This window comes from Lagenorhynchus albirostris, chromosome 9 (assembly GCF_949774975.1).
Source record: "Lagenorhynchus albirostris chromosome 9, mLagAlb1.1, whole genome shotgun sequence".
NCBI classification, from domain to species: domain Eukaryota; kingdom Metazoa; phylum Chordata; class Mammalia; order Artiodactyla; family Delphinidae; genus Lagenorhynchus; species Lagenorhynchus albirostris.
Genome location: NC_083103.1, coordinates 48,278,575 through 48,302,281, shown reverse-complemented (window position 1 = coordinate 48,302,281; position 23,707 = coordinate 48,278,575). Strand labels below are relative to the sequence as shown.

General features: G+C 55.6%; 1 protein-coding gene across 3 annotated transcripts; it reads right to left on the bottom strand.

The window, feature by feature from the left end:
* Positions 1-13: 13 nt before the first annotated feature.
* APBB1 (amyloid beta precursor protein binding family B member 1) lies at positions 14-23,478 on the bottom strand. Of its 3 annotated transcripts, none has more exons than XM_060159806.1 (14): positions 23,372-23,478; positions 15,053-15,781; positions 9,110-9,288; positions 8,959-9,015; positions 8,790-8,875; positions 8,612-8,675; positions 8,025-8,174; positions 7,522-7,649; positions 7,006-7,120; positions 6,773-6,857; positions 6,415-6,498; positions 998-1,113; positions 678-854; positions 14-584 (listed from the first exon to the last, which is right to left on the bottom strand). In XM_060159806.1, the coding sequence occupies exons 2-14, from the start codon at positions 15,765-15,767 to the stop codon at positions 417-419; spliced, it is 2,124 nt and encodes a 707-aa protein (XP_060015789.1). In that variant the 5' UTR covers positions 15,768-15,781; positions 23,372-23,478; the 3' UTR covers positions 14-416. The 3 variants fall into 3 exon arrangements, with proteins under 3 accessions (XP_060015789.1, XP_060015787.1, XP_060015788.1); XM_060159804.1 differs by lacking the exon at positions 23,372-23,478 and adding an exon at positions 22,917-23,068; XM_060159805.1 differs by lacking the exon at positions 23,372-23,478 and adding an exon at positions 22,917-23,067 and having other exon boundaries at positions 9,110-9,285.
* Between the last annotated feature and the right edge of the window lie 229 nt (positions 23,479-23,707).

Genomic DNA, 23,707 nt, shown 5'->3' with positions numbered 1-23,707 from the left:
GAAGGCACACAGCTCAGCAGGGCAGACTTTATTAGTGATATCAGTACAGCAGAGGTGCCCATGGAGCAAAGGGGAGGGGACCCATGCCGGGACCGGTCCCCTCCTTCTGCCCCTGCAGGACCCTGCGAAGATGGGGCCTGGCCTAGACCAGTTCCTCCCGCTCCAGTGGAAACGTGGCGGTGGAGAGCCTGGGGCTGGCCTCGCTTCTTGCTCCTCTTCTCATCCACCCAGTATTGTCACTTCCTTGCAGGATTAGATCTCCCTCCCAGCCCCTAGGCAGGGAACCCCAGCTACTGGGGAGGGGCAGCTCTGGGGGGGGGCCCTGAAGTCTAAGAATAACCTGTAGGGCCCCTCCCTGCCCCGTGCCCTTGAGTTCCCTGGGGCCCAATGCAAGCAGGTGGAGGGAGCAGAGGGCTTCAGGGCGTGTGCGCCCCCAGCCGTTTGGGCTTAAGGGAGCCCCACAGCGACTGAACGCCCCTGCGGACGGTCCACCCTACACGCCGCGCAACAGACTCAGCTGGGGGTGCCGGGAGGCAGGAGGTGGAGGCCTGGGAGCGGGCATCCAGACACTTCTGGTAGCGGAGCTGCAGAGAGGCGGGGGCGGGGGGGGGGGCGGTCACGCTCCAGCCTGCCCCGTGTGGGCCGGGGGCCACCGCTCCACCACCCTACCCGCTTACCATGCACGCAGCCTGCACGGCCTCTGAGAGGCTGGCAGCATTGGGCTCGCACCAGAACATGTGGCAGCAGAAGGAGGCTGGGCCGGCAGCCATGATGAATGCAAACGTGTGGACATCTCTGCCCACGGCCAGGAAGGACAGGAAGCGCACTCGGCACTCCCCCAGCACTGCCTCCGTCTGCGGGGAGGGGAGCCAGTTGGAAAGGAATAGCCCGGCCCTCTTATACTGGGTGCGTCCATCTTACTGACGGCCCTTCCCCTCATTCCCGGTCTCCCCTCCCTGGCAAGGCCCCTCCATACCTTCTCCACCCAGGTCTTTACCTGCTGGTGCAAGATGGTGAGGGTGGCAGGGGCCACGCTGACGTGACTTGGGGTCCACTGCTCACGGCTACTGGAGGACAGGACCGATTCCAGGGCCCCATTTATCACATCTACCCCTGAAAGGTAAGGATATGAACATGGCACTGCCGGAGGTGGAGAGAGGATACCCCCGCTGTACGCTAGACTTTCCAGCTCTGCCCAGTCCAGCCCAGGGCCTTTGCTCCATCCCCACTTCGCTAGCCTACAGCCCCGGCTGCTGCTGTATCCCTTCCTTGGTACTCTCCTGCTTGGCTTCAGTGACTGGCACTTTTCTAGCCTCTTCCACCTTGAATCCTAAGCTTGATTTGCTTCACTGACTCTCCTTCTCCAGCCTCCTAAGCAGACTGACCCCCCAAAGCTGTCCTCTCCATACCCTGCTCTCCACATTCAGACATTCCAGCGCTTCACACCACAATCCCTTCCAAATCAGCCCCTATAGGCCAGTCCTATCCAGTCCTCAAGACCCAACCTTCATTTTTGTTTTAAAGATTTCCATTTGAGGAATGTTTACTCTTGTGTCATACCGTGCTAAGTCATTACAGTGCACTATGTCATCTACAATCTCACAAAAGATCCCTTTATCTCCATTTTATAGATAAGGAAACTGAAGCTGATAGAAATCAGGTAATAAACCTTAGGTCACACTAAGAAATGGGGATCTGAAGGTAAGCAGTCTGATTCCAGGGCCTGGGTTCTTAACCAGGCCTTTCCCCTGCCCCTTGCCTATAGTCCTAGTTTCGGAACGAGAGTGCTGTCAAAATCTTAGTTGTGGGCTTCCCTGGTGGCGCAGTGGTTGAGAGTCCGCCTGCCGATGCAGGGGACACGGGTTCGTGCCCCGGTCCGGGAAGATCCCACATGCCGCGGAGCGGCTGGGTCCGTGAGCCATGGCCGCTGGGCCTGCGCGTCCGGAGCCTGTGCTCCGCAACGGGAGAGGCCCCAGCAGTGAGAGACCCGCGTACCGCAAAAAAAAAAAAAAAAAAAATCTTACTTGTACTCAGTAATTTCTATGACTTGCTCAAAAGCCAAGGAACGCAAGGTTCCTGACCTTTAGATCAATCAACTTTCCCTTGTAACAATATCTCCTCTACTTATAACTGCTGCTAAACATTTCCACCCGTGCGCCCCACTTTTGCTTGTACTCAGCAGAGAACCAAGGCAGGAGCACACCGGCATGGTGGGGCATGGGTTCTGTTCCCTGCACTGCTCGTGAGCTGGCTGTGGCATCTGGGTACCATCGCAGTGAAGAACTTAGGGTGAACGATGCCAACGCAAAAGCACACACCTCTGTGGTCTGCTCTTGGGCCCTCGTGCCCCTTTCAGTGCCTCTGGGCTCCCACCAGGAGCAGAACACATGGACCCTTTGAGGGCAGAAAACAGATCTTCCTCGAAAGTCCTCCCTCTTGGCCTTGCTAGCCTTACCTCTGGCTGCATCAAAGCCAAGCTCCTCTCCTAAGCATGAGGGACTCCAAAAACTGGCCTCATCCGATCTGTCAAGCTTCATATTTTACTGCTCCGTGAGCTTCAAACGATTTATGTAGCATTATTAACATCTAATCTTGGCGAATGCCCAGCGAGGCAGATGGGGAACACAAAGTAAGAGAAGAGGATGCCCTTGAAGGACAGGCTGTAACTGAGGGAAAAGCCTCTGTCTAGAGGGCCCTTCCCCTCTTGACTGTCTGCAAAACTCCCAATTCTCACGCCTCAGAGTTCCCCCAGGGCCCACCTGGGAGGCCTTCCCTGCTGTAGGGCAGAGAGGGTGTTGCTGGGACAACTCTCAGCATATCTTGTAACTGCTGGGAACCCTTTCTCCACACTGGGCTGTGGCCACCTCAAGGACAGAAACCAAGTTTCATTCATGTCTGTGTCCCCAGTCCTAGCACAGGGATTATCTACTGAAGGAATTCCAGATGCTTGAGCAAGTCACCCGCGAGGCAACATGGGCAAATGCACCCAAACCGGTATAACCAAGCAACCCAGAAGCCACAGGAGGGTGACAACACAGGCAGGAGTGGGTGGGCCAGGGCAGCCTGCAGAGGGCTCAGATGTGAATGACATTGATGCCAGTCAATGGAAAAGCTCAAAGATCATGCGTGTAGACCGTACATCAAACTGCTTAATAAGCAGATGGAGCTGCGGAGGTGGCACCTGGCCCCAGGATGGGGAGCAGCAGCATGCAGGCGGGGAAAGCAGTGGAACTAGGTGGCCCGGAAAAAGTCTATTTGGTAACAGCTCAGGACTGAAACCTACACCCTGACCCCAGCCCCAAGCTCCCAATCCCCCTTATATCCTTATTTTTTTGTTGTTTTTGTTTTGGTTTTTTTTTGCGGTACGCGGGCCTCTCACTGCTGGGGCCTCTCCCGTTGCGGAGCACAGGCTCCGGACGCACAGGCTCAGCGGCCATGGCTCACGGGCCCAGCCGCTCCGCGGCATGTGGGATCTTCCCGGACCGGGGCACGAACCCGTGTCCCCTGCATCGGCAGGCGGACTCTCAACCACCGTGCCACCAGGGAAGCCCAATGTCCTTACTTTTTTTCCATCTCAGTTGTAGCCTTCTAACATACTATATAATTTACTTATTTTATCTATCCTGAATAGAACGGCAGCTACTTGAAGGCAGGAATCTTGGTCAGTTTTGCTCATTACCACCAAGAACCTAGAGTAGTGCCTGGCACAAATCAGGCACTCAATAGTCATTTGCTGATGAACGAATGATTAATGAGTGAATATTGTAGCTTCAGGAGGGACCAATGTTAAACTCATGGAGGTTAAAAAGGGAGCACAAAATAAAGCATGAAGTGGGACTTCCCTGGTGGCGCAGTGGTTGAGAATCCACCTGCCGATGCAGGGGACACAGTTCGATCCCTGGTCCGGGAAGATCCCACATGCCGCGGAGCAACTAAGCCCGTGCGCCACAACTACTGAGCCTGCGCTGTACAGCCTGCGAGCCACAACCACTGAGCCCACGCACCCCAACTACTGAAGCCCGCGTGCCTAGAGCCTGTGCTCCACAACGAAGAGGAGACCCCGCTCTCCGCAGCTAGAGAAACCCTGCGCGCAGCAACGAAGACCCAATGCAGCCAAAAATAAATTTTTAAAAATAAATAAATTTATAAAAAAAACAAAAATAAAGCATGAAGTGAGTTTGGGGACTACTGTGTGAAAGCTGTGGCTTCCGCAGAGCAGACCCACTGAGCTGACGGACGGCAGAGGGGCCGGCGAGGGCTACAGACAGTTGCTTTAACGTGGTGAGAACTTATGTGAGTGGCAGGGGGACAGGGGAGTAGGGTAGTAACTGCAAGAGGCATGAAGTTGGGGGTGAGGGAGAGGAGGAAACTAGCACAAAGGTGAAGGGCTCAGCCACACCTCCTTCCTGCTCCCCCAGCAGGACTCTCTCGCCTGCGGTGGCAGTGCCACGGAATCCAATCCACTCCTCTCTGCTAATCCAGGCCTTCCTTCAAGCCCCAGCTAAATCCCCACCCTCTCTAAGAAGGTTCCCTCACTGAATGGAAGGTGCTGGTCACTAGTCAGGATGGTTTGAGAGGAAGAGCAGAGAAATGAAGATGACCAGGGTTAGAGTCCTTGGTCTGCCATCTCCTGGGCTACGTCATCTGAGGCATTCTTTCATCTGTGTGTTTGTTTATCCATTCACCCAACACTGTCGAGTTCTTCCTAAGTGTCTTTTGACACGACACCCAAGCATTTCTTCAAGCCGTCTCTTTTTTTCCCCTCTGACCTCGCTCCTCCACTGTCCATTAAATGTTGGAGGGGCTCACCGCCAGGCTCGTTTGCCTTCTCGCAGTGGCTGCCCACTTTCTGGGCTCAATCTTCTTCACACTCGTGGCTTTGATTACCTCTCTAACCCAGTGGTGCCCACACTTGTATCTCCAGCCCAGATCCCTCCTCCGTGAATCCAGATGCCAATGTGAGTTTGCCGCTCACCTTCCTGAAGGCACATCAGACTCAGGATGCCTGAAAACTGAACTCAAATCTCCAAACCCAAACTGGCCTCTTCCAGTGCTTCCTACCTTTAGAGAATTGCACCACTATCCGGTTAGCTCCGAAAGCCAGGGGTCAGCCTTAGTGCCTCTGCCCCTCACGCCACATCCAACCAATCACCAAGGCCTCTGCTGACTTAACTGTCTAATCGTCTCTTGGATCCACACACTCCTCTTCAGCCCCAGCACAGTCCAAGATGTTCTCATTACTGGCCACAACTACTGCACGGTCCTCCTGGGTTCCCCACGTCCCCCTCCCCCTGCTGAGCAGCCTTCTCCACTGGTATAGCCAAGGTGAGCGGTACAAAACTCAAATGATTATGCCTAGTGCGCTCCAGAGAAATCCTCTTATAACTCCCTGCCGCTCTTAGGACGAAGAACAAATCACTAACGTGGCCTACAAGGTCCCGCAGGGCCTGACTGCCGCCGAGATCCCAGCCGCATCTGGCGCGGCTGGCCTTCTCTCAGTGCCTTTGAAGTACCAAAGTAGACTCCCGTGATGGGTCCTCACACCGTTCACTCTGCCTGGAGTGATCCTTCCCACTTTACTCCTGTCTCCATGCCACCTGGCCACATTAGATCCTACTCATTTTTTAAATCTCAGTTCAAATGTCACTTTCTGAAGTCTTTTAGGACTCCCTAGCCTAAATGAGGCTCCTCTGTTACACAGTTTCATAGCATCTTGCTACTTTCTTTCAGCGAATGACTCAACTTGTAATTTGACATTTATTTATGTGATTATTTGATTTATTCCTCTTTTTTTCCTACTGTAATCTCCTGTAACCTCCATGAAAGCAGGCCTGTGGCCATTGTTCTCCCAGGACCTGGTACATGGTAGGCTTCATAGGTATTTGCTAAGTGAACGAACAAGTGAATAACAGGTGCCGTAAAAGCACTAGAAACATGAGTGGACCTAACAGTCTCTAGCCTCGGCTTATCTATAAGATGGGCATCATCATAATCCCAACCTCACAGGATCCTCAAGGATTAAGTGACATATAAGGGAGTACTTTACAAGCAATAAAGCACGTTGACAGATATGCTCACTGCTTCCTCTCTAGATGCGCACAGCCCATACCCAACCCAGCTCCCGGCTGCTCCAGCGTTTCCAGTCATCGAAGACCCGCCTCCCAGCCTAACCAAAGCTTTTCTGTGGGATTCAGGAGTGGGTCTCCCTATATGCCCGGTTCACTGGTTCATAGTGAGTGAAGGCAGGGTACGGAGTGCAGCTGGGACAGAAGTACAGGAGGTGGGATGCATTTTGAAGGGCAGGGAGACATCAGCATGAGGAAGGTCTGGTAGAAGGGGCACTGGGAGGCAGAGGGTGGGAGCAGAGTTTGGGGATCAAGGAGGTGGTCCCTGCGTGAAAAGGGACACACATACCAACAGGCTTAGCAACAGGCACGTTCCCCAGGTAATAGACTTGGAACTTTTGTACCAACTCATTCTTAGGCGCTGGGAATTCCACTGCGGGGAAGAAAGGAGAGGATCAATCATAGCGGCAGACCTTGCTCACTGCCAGTCCCCACCACCAGGGTATCAGCTGGACATTCACCCGGCCAAGGCCCTACCTCCACCCCCTCCCCCTGCCTCCCTTTAACCAAAGTCCCTCCACTTATTTGACCCAAAGAATTGAGCCTCCATTTTTCTATCACTCTGTCCAGTAGCTCGTGCCTCTTCTTGGGTCACCCCACCCTTGCCCACAAAGCTGAGGCAGACCTGGTAGGGTTGTGACACTGACCTTGGAAAGGGACATCCACAAGTTTAGAGTGGTCCAGAGAGAGTCCATTTACCAAGCAGCGGGCGTTGCGCCGTTCGGCCATGATCTGCAGAAGGGGAAAGGGGGAGGGGAAGAGCGAGGGAGGGTGTGTTAGGCTTCACGGCCCTGGAGCCCCCCACCCCGCCTCAGTGACCCCACCCACATCCTTGTAGAGCAAAGGTGGCAGCTAGCCCAGGGTGCGGAGGGGGCCGTGCCTTAGAGCAGATCTCATGCAGGCTGGTGGCGATGTTCTTGGCAGGTGCCTCACAGCGAAACACGTGGCACTTGAGCATCTGGGTCAGCTTATCGCGAGCCACGTAGGCAAAGTCCCTGTTGGGGGGAGGGGCACCTCAGCGTCTCCCAGTGCCCTCCAGTGCCGAGCCTCATTCCACCCCACCCACGCCCTCCCCATCCATCGCAGCTCCTCCAGGGCTTCTGCCCTCGGGATGGGGTGCTGCGGGCGCTGCCTCCTGGCCGGAGGATAGACAGGCAAGCATGCCGAGGTCGAGGAGGACGGGCGAGCACAGCGGGCAGGAAGGGGCAGGGCAGAATAGGGGAACTTGGGTGCTTCATGGCATCTGGTCCAGGTGTGGGAAGAGGAACGGTCAAGGCAAATTAGGCATAGTACCTCTCTCTGGGTCCGGCAGCACAAGAGAGGCAAAGAGCAGAGTTAGGGAGGAGGGCCCCACTCTGACTGCCCGCCCCCCCAGGACCCCTGGCCCTGCTCCCACCTTCCGCTGTCCCGCCCGACGCCCCACACGCGAATGCTGACGATGGGCTGGGCGTGCAGCAGGGCCTGACTGTGCGGCTCCACCAGCTTTAGTGTCTCATCCTCCAGCTGTAGCAGCAGATCCTTTCCCTGCAGGCCCAGGAAGCGGACGCTCAGCGGTGCCCCAGCTGGGAAGGTGGCTGAGCTTTGCCACTTCCAGCTTGAGGGAGGGTGAGCCCCAGCTCGAGGGCCCTTGCTTTGGTGTCGGACCAGCCACCCTGCAGCCTCCCTCTAGTAAAGGTCCCACCTGTCACCTCTAACAAGACTCCTTTTATCATCCCCATCGCCGTTAAACAACTGTCTCCCAAGGTCCCAACGTGGAGTCACACGTCCATCTCACAGGCTGTCACCTGGTGGGTGTGCACCTCCCTCCCCAGCCCTTGGGGCGGCAGCTGGGCTCTTCCAGCTCTCACAGTTCCCTTCACTTCTCCATTGCCCGGCCACCCTGCCAGCTCAGGCCCTCACCTCCCCCCAGCCCCCAGACATGGGGTCGTGCAGATTGTTTTTGTGGTAGGAGAGCTGACGGATGCAATTGTTGACTGCCACACTGCTGCGGCCAGGGGCCAGCTCCTCCTCCGTCATCTCCACCCAGCCAAGGGAGCGCACGGCGAAACACTGCCAGACACAAAACAGGGGGCGGGAGATAGAGGCTCTGAGCTAAAATCGGAAGAGCCCCCAGCCCAGGACGCAAGGAGGTTTGCTGAGACCAGAGGAGTTCCTGACTCAGAACACAGTGGGTGGGAGGGTATAAGACTAAGAGGCTCTACAAACAGGATATAGTTGCAGGAGGGGTGCTGGTCTCAGAGGAGACCCCTGCCAGTCGAGGAAGCGTCTGAGCCAAGCCTGGAACGGCCCCCTGCCAGGCCACGGGACTGGTTGAGTTAAAAACTGAAATGTCTCCCACTCAGACACAGGGGTCTCTGCTGAGACTTCAAGAGCTCAGGACCTGGCAAGCTGTACTGAGACCACAGAGGCCCGCAGAACATGACCCAAGGGGCATTCCTGTACACAGGGGGGCCCAACGTGGGAACGGGCATTGGTCTTGAACAAACCTTGATCCCTGGGTTGGCATTCCGTGGGGGCAGCTTCTCCTCCTCTTGGGGCAACGGCTCTGGGCTGGAGGCAGGTGGTAACACTTGGTACAGGCCCCCAAACGGGGAGCTGTCCCAAGGTCCCTTCCAGACAGACCCATCCCACTGTCAGCCCACTGTGTCATGCCTTCCCACTTACCTGAGGCTCTGAGCTGGGAAAGGCAACATCCCCTCCTCAGGGTCCTTCAGTCCCAAATCCATCGGGGCCTCCTCACTGGGCTCATCCTTGGGAAGGGGAGAGAGGAATCAGGACCAAAATGATGCCCCTTCTCCAGCTCCTCCATTGTGAAGGAGGTCCCCTCACTCACCTTCCAAAATTCTCCATCCTCGAAGCCTTCTCCATGCGTGAAGCCGGTCCAGGTGAGCTAGGAGGGGTGGGAGCCAGGGGTGGGTGGCTCATCTAGCAACAGCAGCGCCACCCTCCCCCCCGGTCAAAACCATCAGGCCCGCGAGCCTCACCTGGGACTCCTCTCGGGGGCTGCTCCCCTGTGATGGGGAGGCCTGGCCCGGGGGCTCCCACTGAGTGGTCCCTGTTGGGATGTGCCAGTAGTAGGTCCCTGAGGTGTCCTGGACCCTCATCCATCCAGCTGGCAGGTCGGAATCCGTCTCGAAGGCGTTCGGGTTCCAAAAGGAATCTGCTAGGTGGGGGTTCTTGGTGAGGGTCTGCCCACCCAACCAGCAAATCATGGGTGCTATGCCCAGTCCCCTCCCAAGACCCCATGGTGGAGGAAGGGCAGGGGAAGGGCTCCAGCACAAGGTTCCTGCTCCTCCTAGAGCTTGAAGTCTGGAGTCACAGCACGGGGGGCCCCCAGCGTGAGACGTGACTCAGGTCTCCTCCCGGGCTCTGCTCCTGGCTAACATGGCCAAACAGAGGGAAGGAAGGAGGCAGAGAGAAGGGAAGGAGGTTGAGTGACCCCAAATGACCTCCTGTCAGACATATCCGGATCCCAGGTGCACACGCTTAGCAGCTCCTGCACACACGGGCGCACACAGACACACAACATATACAAGCCCTACCACACACCTGTGCAGCCACCACAAACCCAAGGGCGCGCAGGAGATACCCGCAGACAGCAGGTGTCGCATACGGGTGCACGCGCACGCGCAGGGGCACACACACACCAACTCCAGCCATCCACTGATGCGGCCACCAGACACAGAGGAGCGCGCACATACAGCGATCCAGTCCAGCCCCTGCCACATGTGTGCAGAGACCACACCCACAATGACCCCCAAAACATGTGTGGGTACCACACAGACACTGAATACACATTCAGACACACAACATATGTCAGCCTCTGCCACATGTGTGCAGATTCCGTAGACACCCACAACCTAACCCTTGCCACACACGAGTGCAGGCGAACATTCCATGCACATGCACACACACCACGCACCTGTGACATAGCCCCCCCTCCCCCGGCAGAGCCACGCCACTCCGGCCCTGCAGCCCAGCTCAGGCCTCCACCACTTCTGTGCTCCCTGCCAGCCCCGCCCCACATCACGCCCGGGGCCCGTGCTGCCCCTCACCTGGGCTACTGTCCTGCAGGACGATGGCCAGGAAGAAGTCCTGGGAGAACATGGCGCTTGTTCCCAGCCCCTCCTGCCTCCACCCTCCCTCCTCACAGCCCCTCCAGCCCAGCCAGCTGGGCTCACAGCCTGGTGCTGGGCTGCAGAGAAAAGCTCATCCCGCCCCCTTCTCACCAGGGCAGAGCGCCTGCCAGGCAAGATCCTCCCCCGCCTGGAGCTCACTAGGGAGGGGCCAGGACCACCAGGTAAGGGGACCCCACTGGGGTGGGGATGTGGGGTAGGGCTCATGAGACCCCAGCCTTCCCTGCTCACATCTCTTCTTTCAATCCTGCGTCCCCTCCCCCCAGTCCTGAATCTCCATCCCACCCCAAAGCGGTCACCTCGGTGCCACAGTCAAGCCCAGTCTTAGGGACACCAGGAGGCTCAGGCCTTCAGGAATCCCCCAGCTACCTGGGGCCCTGCAAAGCCTAGAGCTCTCAGTACAAACAGGGTGTGGCTTCAAGGCTCCCGGGGATCCCTCCCCTGCCCAGAACCTGCCCAGCAGTTCGAGCGGAGAGTGGGCTTCAGGGGCTGGGCCCCGGCAAGCTTGAGGCTGGGCTTGGGGCTTCCCAGCACCAACCCCCCTCACCTGCCAGGGCCCAGCTAGGCTGCAGTGTCTCCTCGGCAACCGCAGCACCAGGACCGGCTGGGAGCGCCCAGACTGCTGACGTGCTTCCCGTTACCAGGGAAACCAGGAATCCTGACTGGTCCAAGAGGCAGCACTGAGGGACAGGCAGTCCCCAGACCCAGGCTGCTGGGCAAACAGGCACGGAGAGCTGGGAGTGGGCGTGGTTACACCAAGGGGGCTGCATACCTGATGTGAGAGTCATTGGAGCGAGGTGCCTCACTGCCCTCAGCTTCCAAATGAGGTGGGCCCACAGAGGAGGGGCCCTTCTTGCCCATCCAGCCTCTAGGTACCCATTACTGCCTCTTTCCCCCCCACCCTCCCCTCCCCTCAGGCCCTAGGGAATTAGAATGCCCGCTTTTCCCCAGAGACCCTCCATCGTCTTCAGGGCTCTCCCACCAAACCTTCCAGGAACCCCACACGCAGGGCAGCCGTGCTCTGCAGAGCCACACCTTTCTTCCTGAAGGGTCACAGACCCCTTGAATCTGCGGACCAGTTCACCATCTTCTGACTGAGTCACACACACCAATCCATCTGCCATCCCTGTCAGCCTGCACCTTCCTGCTTCAAAGAGCTTCATCCTTCCGATCTGTCCTGGAGGGGCCGCTCTCCCCCCTTGACCATCTGGGAGGCCCTTCTGGAGCTTGGCACGTCTCCCTCCAAGCACAGCCCCACCCCGGCCTTTGCTTCCACAAGCACGCATTTATTCAGGAATGTACACTTTCACTCCTGCACCAATTCATTCCGGTGCTTCTTCACGCACTCAGAGGTTCATGTATCATTCATTCACCCACGCATGCCTCCCAGGCTAAGCCAGATGTAGTCATTTGCTCAGGAGTCAGGAACGCTCTCCCTTCTCCACCCCCATGCACGCCCGTAGTCCAGACTAGTATCTTCTACCTGGGTCAATGCAGCAGCCTCAGGAAGGGTCTCCCTCTTCCTGTTTATAGTCTCCTCCAGTCTGAGCTGCAGGCTACATCCCAAATGATTGTTCCAAAATGCTAACCTTCTCTCCAGTTGAATCCTCTAATTGTTTTCTCCTTGCCCTCAGGATAGAACCCAAATTCCTCTACAAGGTTTGTTTGCTGTTATGAGCCCCTAATCGCCTGCCTCTCAGCCTTACCTCTGACCACCCTCCATACCTCTGGTCTCTCTCTCCCTGCCTGGGACACGCCCCTTATCCTCCCTGAGCCCAGCCTCCCTCCCCTCAATCTTGACCTGGCACCAGCCACTCCTCCTTCCAGCATCAATGTAAAGGTCGCTTCTCAAAACTGACCCACCCCCTCTCCCCAACCATGCACACAGGCAGGGTGCGGGATGTCCCTCCTGCACCTCCCCCACCCCAGGGCCCAAACAACCTGTTTACTTCTGTCTCCACCCTAGACTGTGAGTGCCATTGAGGGCAGGAACATCTGACCCCTGCAGTATATATTCTTAGCATTTAGGACAAGGCCTAGCAATGAGTATGAACCCAACACAGTGGGTTCCCAGTATGAACCCAACACAGGTAGGAAAGTTCATTGATTCAACATTCATCATTTGGTCATCATTCGTTCATTCATATACGTATGCATGCAATCAACAACTTGGTGGAGATCCTAGGGTGGGAAGGAGAAAATAATGTTTGCTCAATTCTACCACATTCCTACAGGAGCCCAGACCTCCTCTGTGGCCTTCCTGGTCATAGCAACACAGTTACAAAAGAGGCAGTGGCGCAGCCCCTTCTGCTAGCAGCCCCTTCTCCAGCAGAGCTCGATCCTTGCCCATCCTCTCGCCACCCCAGCTCGCTTGCTGAGGTCACTGCCCACACCCAGAATACCCTTCCCAGCTCTTCAGCAGTTCTGTCCTCCCACTCCCAGAAAGCTCATAGGAGCGGCCACTACAGTGACCATTCAGGGGCCCCAGAGCAGCCAGGCTCTCCATTATTTGGCCCCAGATTCACATCCCCTAAGGCAGAGGTTGCAAATAAGCAACCTGCAGTCTGATGTAAACCTCAGATAGATTTTGTTTGGCCTGCATGGTGCTTTTTTAAAAAACAGACTTGGTTGCTAACATTTAGAAATTGGGATGTTTCACATCAATATCTAGTTTTCAGTTTCCCTTGAAAAGTTACATGAACTGGCTCCATTGAGACTACATTTCCCCCCACCTAACCCTATAAAAACCAGCTGGAGTGGAGTAGTAGCTGTTCCCTGCAAAAGGGACCCAGGCGATGACCACTGACTGCCGCTAACATCCCCCTAAAGACAGGCAATCAGACTTTGTCTTTGGTAGAATTACTCAATACCACCTGTGAAGTGTTCTTACAAAAACAAAACACAAAGAACCCCTCAAATCTGAATCTGATCAAGGCTCTAGAATTCACTGTCAATTTACAGGAAATCCAGGGAAAGAGGAACATGTTCAACACCACACAGGGAAGGTCTGCAAATCCAGACCACGGAAAGCCCAGGGCAGACAACACAGTGGCTTCAATTAAAACAACAACAACAAAACACCGAGCAAAAATAGAGAGATGGAGGAATAATGTATAGATCAAAAGAAATCTTAACATATTGACTATCAAAAGGTCTGTTCCTGGGCTTCCCTGGTGGCGCAGTGGTTGAGAATCAGCCTGCCGATGCAGGGGACACGGGTTCGTGCCCCGGTCCGGGAAGATCCCACATGCCGCGGAGCGGCTGGGCCCGTGAGCCATGGCCGCTGAGCCTGCGCATCCGGAGCCTGTGCTCCGCAACGGGAGGGGCCACAACAGTGAGGGGCCCGCATACCGCAAAAAAAAAAAAAAAGGTCTGTTCCTATTTGGATATTGATGCAATGAATCAAAACTTTTTAAAGAGTGGGGAGACAACTGGGAAATGTAAACATTGACTGGATATTTGATGATATTAAGGAATTATTGCTAAATTTCCGTAGGTATGATATTGATATTGTGGATTCTTTTTCAAAAGAGTTTTATCTTTCAGAAAGGCATGAATGAGTGGGGACTTCCCTGGTGGTCCAGTGGTTAGGACTCCGAGCTTCCACTGCAGGGGGCATGGGTTCGATCCCTGGTTGGGGAACTAAGATCTCGCATGCCGCACGGTGCAGACAAAAAAAAAAAAGCATGAGTAAACATATACCGACGTATTTGCTTCAAAATAACTTAGGCTGGGGCCCAGGAGTAGGTGCGGGTATAGATGCAGCAAGGTTAGCCACGTGTTGCTAATTGTTGAAACTGGGTCATGGGTAAATCAGGCTCGTTATTCTATTATTTTTGTGTATGTCTGAAAATGTCCATAGTAAGTTCTTTGAAAGGGGATGACATGCTGCCCTTGGCTCATCTGAACTGCATGCTCCCTGCAAAGGTCCCCCAGTTTGGGGTCTGGGTAAGGTGCCTGCTGCCTGGTGTGGGAGGAGTCTTTCCTGACACTAACATCCAGCCCAGGCTTGCGGCTGCAGCCCATTATCTCTGCCCCTTGCTCCTCAGCCGTCTGCATCTCTATGTGACACTAGCAAATGCAGAGACTCAACTTATTTAAATGGGACACATTTAATGGTCAATCCTGGGAGTCCTAATATCTATCCCCCCCACCCCAACAAAGCATATGTTTATTCTTCCTTTGCTTCCTAACTTTTAGTCAATATCTTATTCCTGACTAAACAGTACTCTTGCAACGTCCAGTGTGGTGCTCTGCACACAATACCCCATTCTTTTCCAAATAGACCTCGGTGGGGAGGAGCTGCCTCTAAATAACAGCCCGGAGTGCACCTGGGCTCATCGTGCTATAGGCATCGGTGACAGCGTAGGGCCAAGAGCTCGGGTCTGCACTTGGACTTGGTTTAGATCTCAGTTCTACTGTGATCTCAGACTGTCTGTGACCCTGGGAAAGGACTAAACCTCTCCAGGCCTCTATTTTGTCACCTGTAGTATGGGCATAAAAAAACAGGATTCCATACGACAATGCTGAGCACAGTGCCAGTACCTGGTAAGTGCCTCATACACAGACCTAGGCCACCATCCACCGGGAGTGTGGGATGGATGGGTCTAGTGCTTGTTCAAGCACTCTCTGAACGTAGGGGCCATGTCCTTCAGGAAAACCTGGGCGTGGCCTGCTGAGGACTGAGGATACAGGCTCTGTGACTCACGCCCAGGCTGGCCCTCTGTATGGAGGGACCCCCCCCCGCCCTCTCGCCCTCCCACATTCCCCACAGCAAGCTCCACAAGGTACCTGTGTCCTCCGGGGAGCCATAGGAGGGGCTGCCCTGGGATAAGGTGGCCCAGCTCGAGTCCTCGTCACTGGCCGCGCTGTTCCGCATGCCAAACAGAAGGCTGGCACTCTTGCTATGCTCTCGGGGGCCGTCTGCGAGGGCCTGGGGCCCGGGGGGCACCTCCGCACTCCCCAGGGGCGCCAGCAGCCCTGGGGGAGAAGACAAGTCGTCCTCGTCTTCCTCCTCGTCCTCGTCATCCTCCTCGGCCTCCCCTGCTGCCTTCTCCTCTCCCTCCTCTGGGCCCTGCTCCCGGGTGCCGATGATCAGGCCGGGTCCTCGGAGCCCTCTGTTGGCCGCATTATGGGCGGAGAGCTCCAGCTCAGAGTACAGGTGCATCAGGCCTTTGGGGCCCAAGGGTGCCATCTCGGGCTCCTGGCTGGCTTCCTCAGCCAGGGTCAAGGTCACGTTGCGATTCTGGTCACGGTGGGCTGTGGCAGCCCGCCGGAGCTGGTTCTGGCCCTCCTTTAGCCACTTGGCATTGGCGGGGCCCGGCTCGGGTCCCCCCCCCTCCCCCATGGCGCTGCGCAGGTCCTTGGGTCCCACGGCTGTGGCCTGCAGCTTGGCGTTGAGCAGCTGGTTGTGGGCAACGTGCAGGGGCAGGGGCAGGCTCAGCGCGGGGCCTCCGTGGCTGTTGGCATTAATGGCCGACTGGCTCAGGGATGATGGAACAGACATGGCCTTGGCAGATCCTGCAGGCGGGGAGGGGAGACCACGTTGAGCCTCCAGGTCAGGATAGCAGCACCCCTGCTTCTGTCCCAGGCCTGTGCCCTGCACCTCCTCATCTCCCTGCGCTCAGCAGGCCAGCACACACCGCTGTGTCCGCTGAGCTATTTTCCCAGGAGAATAACTGGGCTCAACTTCTGTCCGCCATCACCACCACCACCGGCTCAAACCCCACCCCCACTGACGAGGCCCAGGCCCACAATCCACCCCATCCCCAAATCCCCAGCGCTGAGCTTGCTGGGATAGCACAGCCAGCCCCTGCTTTGCCCTCACTCCCAACTGCAGAGACTCCACACAATGGCTCTCTGTGCGTCCCCACCCCCAGCTCATCCAACTGGGGCTTGCTGTGCCAGGGGCACAGATGGTGAGGGACTGGCTCGTGTGTTCTGGACACTGGACACTGCCTGCCCCCTTCCTCCTGCCACACCGCTATGCACAGCCCCACCACTGTGAGCTCCCCACGCTCTGTTCCTATCGTCATAAATCGCTGGGTCCAATCAGCCCCCGAGCCCACCCCATCCTAGAGACCATGAGGACAAGAGAGAATGAGCATAGACCAAGCCCTCAAGGGCAAGGTCCTAGGAAGGCAGGTCATAAAGGAAGGGCCTTCAGCTCCAACTCGTGGTTCCTTTGACCAGCTGAAGCAACATTTTGGTGACTGTTTCGATAAAGTATCTCACCTCGGGTACCAATTCCTCTGCCAGCCCCTATGATGCCCCATGCCTGGGTCACTGCAGGAGTCTTTGATCTGGACCCTCCAGCCCTTCAGGTCTTTGCCCAAATGTCACCTTTTCAGTGAGGCCTTCCCCGGATACCCTTTGTAAATCTGCAGGCCACCGGGGCCCCTCCCAGCAATCCCCAAACTCCCCCCAGCACCCAACACCATCTGACAAGCTAATTTATTATTTACTTTGTTCAATGATTGTCTGCTCATGACTGTAATTTCAGTTCCATGGTGGTGAGGATTTTGTCTTTCTTGTTTTTTTTTTTTTCAATGTAGTATGCCTAGGGCTTAGCACAGTGCTGACACAGAGCAAGAACTCAATAAATATTTGTTGAATCAGTGTAGGAATCTGCCCTCCCATCTGCCCCAGGCCCCATTTCGCATCTCCTCTGCCAGCTTCAGAAAACATACTCTGGTCGTGTTACTGTGTCTCAACCATTGCTCACGATGCCCCAACCAAACTCCACCTGCCCTTCAGGTGAGGTCTCCTGTCCCACAGTGAAAGTCCACCAGTCCTATCCCCTCGGACCCCCTCCTGCATCCTCAGAAGCGCTTCGTGGATCACCTTCTCCTCCGATCAGCCAAGCCCATCACCCTAACGACTGATCTCACCCTCAGAGCCCCATTCCACCCTCCCCATCTCCCTGACCTTCCACTGCTAGGCTTCTCTCCTTCCCTGACCCCGCTATAATGTGCTCACTCCCTGGACCCTCCCTGGCCACCCCCTCACAGTTTATTCTCCCTGACCAACCATTATCCGACTGTGTCTCCGCCTGACCCTCTTAGACACTATCCTCCCCTCCCTGATACCCTCACTCAGAGGTCTCTTCCTACCTGACCTCCCCACAACGTGCAACTCTCCCCTACGGACCGCCCCCCAGGCACACCTTCCCCTCAGACTCCCGCTGCACAGTCCTTTCTCCTCAGTTTCTTACCTGAGCGCTCTCCACCTGCCTGTGTGCCCTGAGTTCTTTCTTTCCTTGAACCCATGGCCCCAGTGTTCTCTGTCTCCACAGCGCAGCTCTCAACCCTGAGCACTGACAGCCCGGAGGTGTTTAGGCTGCCCCGCAAGGCTCTGCCGTCTCTCGGGTGCAGTGCCGGGTCCTGGGGCAGGGGCCGTAGCTCGCCTTTCCATCACTCCTAGCCCCTCAGACCCTAGCACAATGCTATGCACACATCTGTGAAATAAATGTGAGAAGGTCCCTGTCCACATGTCTGCCTCACGTGTAACCACCTGCTGGTCTGCTCGGTATGGCTCCACCTCGGCAATGAGAAAGCTCGTGGCCACCGGCATAAATGAGAAAGACAGACGGCCCTGTCTCTGCCCAGAACCACAGTAATCTTCCAGAAATGGAAACCAGATTGTGTCACTCTCCAGCTCAAAAAGTCAGATGGCTCAGGACTGCCTTTAGGATAATGTCTGTACTCGTTAGCAGATCACCAAGAGCCTCCTTGAGCCAATGCCTATGACCTCTCGGGCCTCCTCCCCGTCCTGCCTCCTTCCCACCTTACACTCCAGCCACAGGAAGTATGGTGGATCCTAGAACATGTCACACTCACACGGCCCTGGCTCTTTGTTTACACTGATCCCTCGGCGTGGAATCCCGTCTCCCCTTGTGAGGACCTCTGCTTATGTTTCACTACTTGGCTCAGCGGTCAAAGCTCCTAAGCAGTAAGTCTTTTCTGTTCAGTCCCCTATCCCCATCCTCACGTGCCCATTCCCTCCCTGGCTCACCATACCCAGTACTGCATTCTGTCCGAACATCTGAGACCCTGTCTCATTCAACTTCGCACCCATTAGCAAAGAGAGTGTGTGCTGTGCGTCTGCACAGAGTGGGCCCCTGGTCAGGATGGAGGGGTGAGAGGAACAGGAACTAGGAAGCTCAGAACTAATTGGGGATAGACACTGAGACAGGCTTGTGTGGCCTCATGGGCTGGGGATGGGAGTGTCAGGGAGGGTGCTGGAGAATGATGAAGGGTCCCTGAGCAGGAAGTAGGATGGGGTCCTGGACAGGTGAGGCCTGAGATCTAGGAAAAAAGGGAGGGAGGGAGCTAGCTTAAGCCGATACCCTAGCTCAAAGGCTGTTCCTTTGAGTGGCATCTCCATGAGTTTCAGGAGATGGAAGACCCCATGACTCTGCCACACTCAGGGCATCACAGGGGTGCCAGGCCCTTCTCTGAAGCAGCAGTGTACGGAGCCAGGTTTCTCAGTGTTCAGGCCAGGACCAACCTCCTTAGCATCTGGAAGTGTGGTCTGGGAAGGGCACGTGCCCCGTGAGGCTGGGACAGTGAAGAACCAGGGTGACTGCAGGGCAGTCATGGGGGCAGAAAGCACTGGGGGAGGGAAGGGGGAAGTTCTGCTGTGTGAAGAGTGCTAAAGCCTGAGCGCCTAGCCCAAAGCAGTGCGGTCTCCTTCACCTCACTCTTTAAGGTCAAAGGATGACCAGCTGCCCAATACCTTCAAGAAGGGGCACCACCTAACCTCTCCCCTCTCACTGGTGCTACCCATACCTGGAGCCTCTCAAAGGATGGAACGAGACAAATGGATTCTGGCTCAAGGCAGGGAGCTGGGCGGAGCCCTCAGGGGAGGAGCTAAAAGAGTGGCCACTAAGCCTGAAGGGGCTGATAGGAGACCACACGGGTAGCCAGGCGAGGCCTGCTCAAGGTCAATGGTCTTCTAACCTGACCACTTACTATATGCCAGGCACTGTGCTGGGCATGGGGGGAGAGTGATGAATAATAAAGAAATGACTGTTCCCCGAAGGAGCTCACAGTCTAGCAGGGAAACAGTCACTGAACACCTCGTTACAATGCAGTGTAATGGCAGTACCTGGCACTCGAAGCACTCCTTATTTGTTGAATAAGTGATTGACTATTTTGATGGGGAAAGAACAGGGCACTATAGGAGCCCGAGGCTTACTTTGACCGAGACATTGGCGAAGACCGGCCTGAGACAAGAACACGACTCTCCTTGGACCACCCCCTTCACCATCCCTCCCTCTCAGAGGATGACCCCCAACGCACTCCCAGTTCACAGAGGAAATGGCAGCTATCAGCCAGAGAACATCCTCCAACCTACAAACTCAGCACCTATCCTTTTATCTCCTTTTTCCTAAAACCAGTTGCTTCACCTGTCACTTAAATCCTTCCTTTCATGCCTTTCCAGGAATCGTATGCCACTGTTAATCCATTTTTTTCTTCTACCTAATCAACCACTCCTCAGCGGGATCCACTATCTCCCAACTTAAACACAGAATCTTTCTTGACCTGACATTCTTCCAGCGCCACTTGCTACTCTCTTTTCTCCCCCACATCCGCAAACTTCTTGAAAGAGCTGTCTTCACTCATGGCTGCCGTGTCCTCACCTGGGTCTCACTCTTCAACTATTCCCAGTCCTGCTTCCACTCTCAACATGCTTCAGTAACAGCTCCTACCAAGGTCAGCATGACCCCTGTGTCATTTAATCCAACAGACCCTTGGAGTCCTCATCCTGGTTGTACTCTCAGCAGCATCTGACACCATGGGCCTCTCATCCAGCTTTCATCCATGGCTTCCACACACTACATCTCCTGGTTTTCTTCCTACACTCTAGTTACTGCCTGGTGGTTTCTTACACTCCTTTGCTGGCTCTTCATCCTCCGCCAGCCGTTACACGCTGGAGTTTCTCACAGCTTGTTCTTATGCCCTTTTCTCTTTCTCACCCGATATTCGACACAGGTATTCATTCATGCCCATAGCTTCAGGTGCCCCCTACAAATTGATGCTTTCCAAAAGTACACCTTCATTTCAGACCTCTCATCTGAGCTCTAGACACACACATTCAACTTGCTACTCAACATCTCCACTCGGATGTCTCAAAGGCCTCTCAAACCAACATATCCACTCATGTTTCTCTCTCCCACATCTTAACTGGTCCTTTCAGGATCCTGGCTCATGGAATAACATGACCACCAGCTCTATTCTATAAACCAGAAGTAGCAATACCATTCTTTTTTTTTTTTTTTTTTTTTGCGGTACGCAGGCCTCTCACTGCTGTGGCCTCTCCCATTGCGGAGCACAGGCTCCGGACGCGCAGGCCCAGCGGCCATGGCTCACGGGCCCAGCCGCTCCGCGGCACATGGGATCTTCCCGGACCAGGGCACGAACCCGTGTCCCCTGCATCGGCAGGTGGACTCTCCACCACTGCGCCACCAGGGAAGCCCAGCAATACCATTCTTGACACCACCTTCTCCCTCACTCCCCACATTCAATCCATCCCCAGGTACTGACGATTTTCTATCCAAGAAAAATTTTTGGACTTGATCGACTCTCTGCATCCACTACCGTCAAGAGTCCACACCAAGGACAAAGACTTTAAGATCAAAATTCTTAACATGCCCTCGATTGTCCGGCTCAGCCTTCCTCTCCAGCTTTGGCACTCTGCTGTCCAGCATCACTGGCCTGCTTTTGATTCCTCGAAGACATCATGCTCTCTCCTTCCATCAGGTGTCTGCACGTGATTCCCTTCTGCCTGGACCCTCCTTCCCCTACCCTCTCAGTCTAATTCCTTTGCCTCTTAGGTCAAATGTCATGTTCTCAGAGACGCCTTCCTTGACCCTCTCTCCCTACCTCCTAGTCCAGTTTAGGTGGTGCTCTTGTGTGTTCTCAAGGCACCATTCACCTTTCCCTTCATGGTATTTATTACATTCGTAATTTTATTCTTATCTGATTTTCCCCTTAGACTGTCAGCTCCATGGGGACAAGGACACAGCCTATTTTGCTCGTAATTATATATTCAGTGCCTGACAGTACCTGGTATATGTTAGGCGCTCAAAGCATACTTGTTGAATGAATAAATGATCAGATAGTTTTGGTTTTTTTTTTAAGGAAAACACTACGTTAGAGTATTAAGAGGAGGTAGGCAAGACGGTATGTTATCAGCAATCAAGGAAAAAAGGGGGTGTGTGGCCTAGATTAAGTTTGGCAGCAGTGGGTAAGATGCAGTGAAATGAATGGATTTGTAAAATACTTAGGTAGTGGATGTAACAGAACTTGGTGACATAAGATGTACAGAGTGACAGAGAGAGACATTAATCTAGAATGTTGCCTAGGATTCCAGCTTGGGTAGCTGATTGGAAAGTATCCATTTCTGAGAGCTGAAGGAGGAGCAGATTTGAAAGAAGGGGTAGAGAGGGAACATAGGAAAGATAATACAGCTTGGGATCAGTAAGTCTGGAAACTCCTGTTGGATTTCCAAGGGGATGTCATGAGGCCAGCTGGATATTGCGTCTGGAGTTCAGGAAGGAGATCTGGGCAAGATGTATAAATCCGAGAATCATATGTGTGTGTGTGTGTGTGTGTGTGTGTGTGTGTGTGTGTGTGCATAGATATATGTGTGTGTATATATATGAAATTTGAAGCTTTGAGAGTGAATAAAGGACCCGAGGAGAAAGTGCAGAATGAGCGAAGATGGCCCAGGAAAGAACCAAAAGCCTCACCAGCATCTAAAGAGAGGGGAAGGAGGTAGCAAATGAGATTGAGGAGCAGACAATGCTGCAGGACAGAAACCAGGAAAACGTTTCAAGGAGAGCTGACACACACCACTAATACTAGAAAATGGAAGGCGGATAATAGGAAAGTGTCCATTGGAGTTGGCCACATGGACATCTCCAGTGACCTTGGCTTGAGCAGTTTCCGTGGGTGCCAGAGACAGAAGACCGAGTGAAGTGAATTAATGGGACGTGAGGAAATAAAGACATCAAGTGTAGACGAGGTTCTGGCTTTAAGGAGTGGAGAGAGCTGGGCCTCTGAGGTACTGGGAAAGCAAGAAACGCACAGGCAGATTCAATAGGTTCGAAATATCCTCTGAATTGGCAGCGGGAAAACTGCTCCTAATGGGTGCTCCTGCCAGTGCTAGGCCTCCTGGCCGAGGGGGGGCCACAGCGGCCTCAGGGCACACCCCTCGGTCGCCGAGGGCAACAGAATGCGGCTTGACAGATGCCAGGCCTGGGACCCTGCAGGAATCCGTGCAGCCTCTGAGCTTACCTCACCACACGTCCTCTTCCCAGTCCTTGACCTCCCCTCCCCCATCCCCTAGTCCCCCATCCCCCATCCCCCCACCGCCCCTCGCTTCCCTTCCCCTGTTCTCGCTCCCTATTCATCCCGAGAGGCAGGAGGTAAAGGTCGGGGAGGGGACGGTGTGAGGACCGAAGTAGAGTCCGACCTTGTAAGGGGGAGAACAGGAGGGTAGCCGGAATACGCGGTGGGAGGGCCGCGCGCGGGGATGGGGCTTGGCGGGGGGACGCGGGCCGCCGCGGAGCTCGGGCTGCGGGGTCCGCCGGCCACTGGAGGCCGGGATCCGACCGCCCGGGCTGGGTCCCGGCAGGGGCAGCTCCTACCTGCGCGGGGAGGCCCCAGGCCCAGGTGGCGGAGGTGGCTCAGGCTGCAGGGCTCGGGCTCCGCGGCGGCTTCTCCATCACAACATCCCCCGCCCAGGAGCGCGCGGGCCGCGGGGCCGCGCCCGGAGCAGCGGAGGCGCGCGCGGGGCAGCGGGTGGGGGAGGGGCGCCATCTTGGGCCGGACGCGGGCCGGGGAGCGGGAGCCCCTCGGCGGCGTCACTGGTGGCAGCCGAGCGGAGGGCCCCTCCCTGCGGGACCCTCGGGCCTCGATGGGTCCAGCGGCCCAAAGCCCCTCGCCGGCCGCCATCCCTGCACCCGGGTCCCACGGTTCCAGAGCGCTGCCCCAGCCTCCGCCGACCCCCGCCCAGCCCGGCACCGCCCTCCACCACGAGGCCTTGGACTCACCCTGTGCGGCCCACAGGGCCCCGGCCCCGCACCCCGGCGGGGCGACTCACCGAGGGGTTGGAGCGGGAGCGGCTGTGGCAGTGCCAGGGCCGCGGCCGCGCGGGGAGGGGCTCCGAGGAGGCAGCCTGCTCTGCTCTTGCGGCAACACTCCGTGACGTCCTGGTGGAGAAGCGATGAGGGCACAGCGTTGGTGATAATAATAGCTCTTATTTAGTGGCCGCTTACACGGTGCCAGGCTCTGTGTTAAACCCGTTATATGCATTCGTCCTCACATCAGCCCTGTGAAGTCGCCACTATGATCATCCTCAGTTTTCAGAGGCAGATGCTGAGGTTCAGAAAGGTAAAACGACTTGCCTGCAGTCACAGGTAAGTGGGGGAAACAAACT